We start from the raw sequence: 4134 nt of genomic DNA on the forward strand, positions 1-4134 counted from the left end.
TCAAGACCAGCCTGGCCAACATGGTGAAACCCCATCTCTACCAAAAATACAAAAATTAGCCAGGTGTGGTGGTGTGCACCCATAATCCCAGCTACTAAGGAGGCTGAGGCAGGAGAATCGCTTGAACCTGGGAGACAGAGGCTGCAGTGAATGGAGATTACGCCACTGCACTCGAATCCAGAACAAGACTCTGTATAAAAAAAAAAAAAAAAAAAAAGAATGAAAAAACAAAGTCAATTAAATTAAGAAAGTATCCTTTGGGAGGCCGAGATGGGCGTATCACCAGAGGTCAGGAGTTCGAGACCAGCCTGGCCAACATGGTGAAACCCTGTCTCTACTAAAAATACCAAAAAAATTAGCCGGGCATGGCAGTGGGCGCCTGTAATCCCAGCTACTTGGGAGGCTGAGGCAGGAGAATCGCTTGAACCCAGGAGGTAGAGGTAGTGGTGAGCCGAGATCGCGCCACTACACTCCAGCCTGGGCGATAAGAGCAAAACTCTGTCTTTCTCTCTCTCACACACACACAAAGAAAAAGAAAGTAACTGAGATCCCGTGAGAGCTGACTGAAATGCAAAAGACTGGGGTGGGGGCAACACCATCAAGCTGAAGTCCCTTCAGCCCTCCAGCCTCCCCCAGGACACTCAGCCCCACATCCAGGCTGCCCTGCCCAGGCCTAAGGTGGTGCCAGGAGGGCCCAGGGGAAACCTGGGATTGGTCATTTCTGGACACAACTGGATACAAAACTATGTGTTTTAACATCTATAAACAGCAGAGCCCCACCTGCCAGCTTCCGCAGAGGGACGAAGAAAAGAGAATTTTTGGAACAAAGTTAACTGGTAAAATCTCAGGCGGAAGCTAAAGCAAAGGGCCCTGGCAGGAGTGGGCACGTGGGGCTGGGCACTCACCGGATGGCTTTCAGGCTGCGTTCGATGGCCTCGGGGGGGATCAGGCTGGAGGCCGCATAGTGGATCTTGTGGGGCAGGCAGAAGCTCACCTCCAGCCAGCTGTTGATGTGAAGCCGAACCACGCCCGACGTGCACAGGCTGCAGAGAGTGGGTGCTGTTACCCTCACACAAACTTTCCAGCCACGCACACAGAGCAGAAAACGCCCTGCCCAACGCTGCTCACTCCCCTGCTGTTGAGAGGAAACTGCAGGCGGAGACCTGGGCAGGAGCGCATCTCTTAGGATCACATTATGTTTAAGCAAAGAAAATAAGGGGTCCGGGCGCCGTGGCTCACACCTGTAATCCCAGCACGTTGGGAGGCCGAGGTGGGTGGATCATGAGGTCAGCAGTTCGAGACCAGCCCGGCCAACATGGTGAAATCCTGTCTCTACTAAAAATACAAAAATTAGCCAGGCGTGGTGGCGCACACCTGTAGTCCCAGCTACCTGGGAGGCTGAGGCAGGAGAATCGCTTGAACCCAGGAGGCAGAGGTTGCAGTGAGCTGAGATCACGCCACTGCACTCCAACCTGAGCAACAAGGCAAGACTGTCTCAAAAAAAAAAAAAAAAGAAGAAGAAGAAGAAGAAAGAAGAAATATATTTCTGGCTAGTCCTGGATTCTGTAGTCCAACCAGACTGCCAGGGCTTGAGAGAAGCTGTAGCCCTGTGCTGGAGACTCAGTGCACTAGAGGCACTCTAACTCAGGCCCCTGCCCGTCCAGACCCCTGACAGACACCCAACACCCAGAGCGAAACCTCCCTGTGAATGGGCCTGCCCTGCACACCTTACGAAGACCCAGTCACAGGTGCACGTCCAGGCAGAGCAGTGGCTGTCTCAGAGGGAGAGGAGGGCAGGGAAGGAGTGCCAAGTCCCCCCAGAGTGTTCCAGTGGCGAGAAGCACACAGTGCCCACCTCCCTGCACTCTGCAGATGCCCACAGCACCCCAGTTGCAGTGCATGTGGATACCAAGTGATCACCACAAGCCAACTGTCCTAGTCAGCCCCAACACTTCATTACCACGGAAACCCTCTCACTCCACATTCTATCAGTAACGGCAACTTGGTTCTTTCAGGTCCCAAAGCTTGCTCAGGCCAAACATAGCAACACCATCCCAGATTCCTTATTTCTTTCACAATCCACTTTAAACCATCAGCAAATCCTGTCTGCTCCACCTGCAGGGATGTCCAAAATTCAGGCCTTTTCAGCACCACCAGGCCCAAGACACCCAGAGCACTGGCCCCTCTGCCTACCCCTCCCCACACTCCCACCTGGACAGTCCCAGCCATGGGCCTGCAACACCCACATTCCTGTGACCTCACCTCCTGTGCCCAGTCACTCAGGTTCAGCTGTGCTCAGGGCCCTGGCATTTGCCCTTGCCCACGAACTCTCTGCAGACACCCCAAGCCTCCTTTACTCCATCGGTCTCCACTCAAGTGTCACATTCTCACTGAAGCCATCCCTGACTCCAAGCCCACTGGCACTCCAACCCCTGACCTGCTGCCTAATGCTGTCTCCCCAACCAGAACTCACTCCTCAGGAGGGGGGCTTGTGGGTTTCATTCTCTGCTCTCTACACATTGTAAAATGTGTCGGGCACGTAGGCACAGAGCTGCATTTCCTGAATGAAGCCAAGGAACACACCGCCCTCCCTGTGTGGACTGTCTTTCCTAGGAAGCCCTGCCCCAAGAACGGGCTCCACACTGGGGATGCAGCCCACGTCATCCCCTGGGGGAACCACACAAAACAAGGAATGAGTCGTTTTCACCAGGAGCTTCTAAAACTCCCTGATGGAGAAACCAAGGCCCCCACCCTGCTCCACCGCTCACCACAAAGCCCCCTTGCCTTAAATAAGAGCCAACAGCACTTGTTCTATGACACAGAGGAGATGCAACTGCTCGAGCAAAGCTGTCTGCAGCTGGCCTGCACCGCATCCCTGGGGGCTCCAGGCACCAGGGGTGGGATCTCCACCCACTCTTGTCAAGGCCTGGCCACTCGAAGTAGCCGGCACCTTCCTTGTGTCCTGCACAGGGAACACAGCATGTAAAGCCTCACAGTGACACCAGTTCTAAAATAGAAGCAAAATACATACAAGTTCTTCTCCAAACTGCCCATTTCTACAGCACCTCCCCCCATCATGTTTCCTCTGTTCACTGCCCCACCACCCAGGAGAGCAGCCAACTGGTGCTTTTCCCATCACCCCCTGACCCTATTCCGCTATTCTCAGCTCCCAGTTGGCAGGACAGGCCAACACACTCACATCCGGCTAAGTCCGGGAGGCCTGGCCAGACTTCTGGCTGCCCCAGGCCAGAAGGTACAAACGGCCCCTCCAACGTCTCTCAGGACACGTCAATATGGGTGCTGAGAGAACACCACGGCCCCAAGGTCCCAGAGGAGGGCACCAGTCTCAGCTTCTTCCAGAACTGCATGCTAACCAAGTATGTCAGAGCAGAGAGAGGCTCCCAGAACCTTACCTCTCTTTGGTCAGGGTCTTTGCAGGGTGAAAAAATCATATCAAACCCTGAGAAATGTCCCAGCCTCTAAGGAATTAAAGATCATACCAGGAGAGATTTGTCCAGGGGATTCAGGTTAGTTACTCAACTTGAGTGAGCAATAGTTAGGATCTTGGCATCCATACGCAACAGGGAAGAAAGCACAAGAGAGAGGTGGCCCCATGCACTGTGCTGTTACCATCTGGGTCAGCAAGGAGGGTCACTGGAAATAAACGGCCTATTCTTTTTTTCTTTTTTCTGAGACAGGGTCTCACTGTTGCTCAGGCTGGAGTGCAGTGGTGCCATCTCCGCTCACTGTAGCTTCGATCTTCTGGGCTCAAGACAAACTCCCAGGTAGCTGGGACTACAGACATGTACCACTACACCCGGGTATTTTTTTTTTTTTAAGAGATGGGGTCTCACTATGTTGCCTAGGCTAGTCTCAAACTCCTGGGCTAAAGCGATCCTCCCACCTTGGCTTTTCAAAGTGCTGAGATTACAGGCATGAGCCACCACACCCACTCAAGACCTTTCTGTTTCTGTACTATTTAGGATGTAGCTCAAAGTGGCTGTCGGGACACCACAGAATCAGAATACTGAGGCTCCTATCGTTTCAAAGGTAGCTGTCCTTGCTCCGCCTAGGAGCACAGTGAGGCCTTATGACAAGTGCTGTGGCTCCCAGCACCAGCTTAGGTACTTGGAG

General features: G+C 53.4%; 1 protein-coding gene across 3 annotated transcripts in view; it reads right to left on the reverse strand.

Moving 5' to 3' along the window:
* Positions 1–4134, reverse strand: part of NPRL3 (nitrogen permease regulator-like 3 (S. cerevisiae)) — a 46136-nt gene that overhangs the window by 15159 nt on the left and 26843 nt on the right. For all 3 annotated transcript variants that reach the window (XM_011966864.1, XM_011966863.1, XM_011966862.1), the window contains one exon: positions 906–1043. In XM_011966864.1, the coding sequence (XP_011822254.1) occupies positions 906–1043 (138 nt within the window). The remainder of the gene's footprint in view (positions 1–905; positions 1044–4134) is intronic.

This window comes from Mandrillus leucophaeus, unplaced genomic scaffold, assembly GCF_000951045.1.
Source record: "Mandrillus leucophaeus isolate KB7577 unplaced genomic scaffold, Mleu.le_1.0 Scaffold78, whole genome shotgun sequence".
NCBI classification, from domain to species: domain Eukaryota; kingdom Metazoa; phylum Chordata; class Mammalia; order Primates; family Cercopithecidae; genus Mandrillus; species Mandrillus leucophaeus.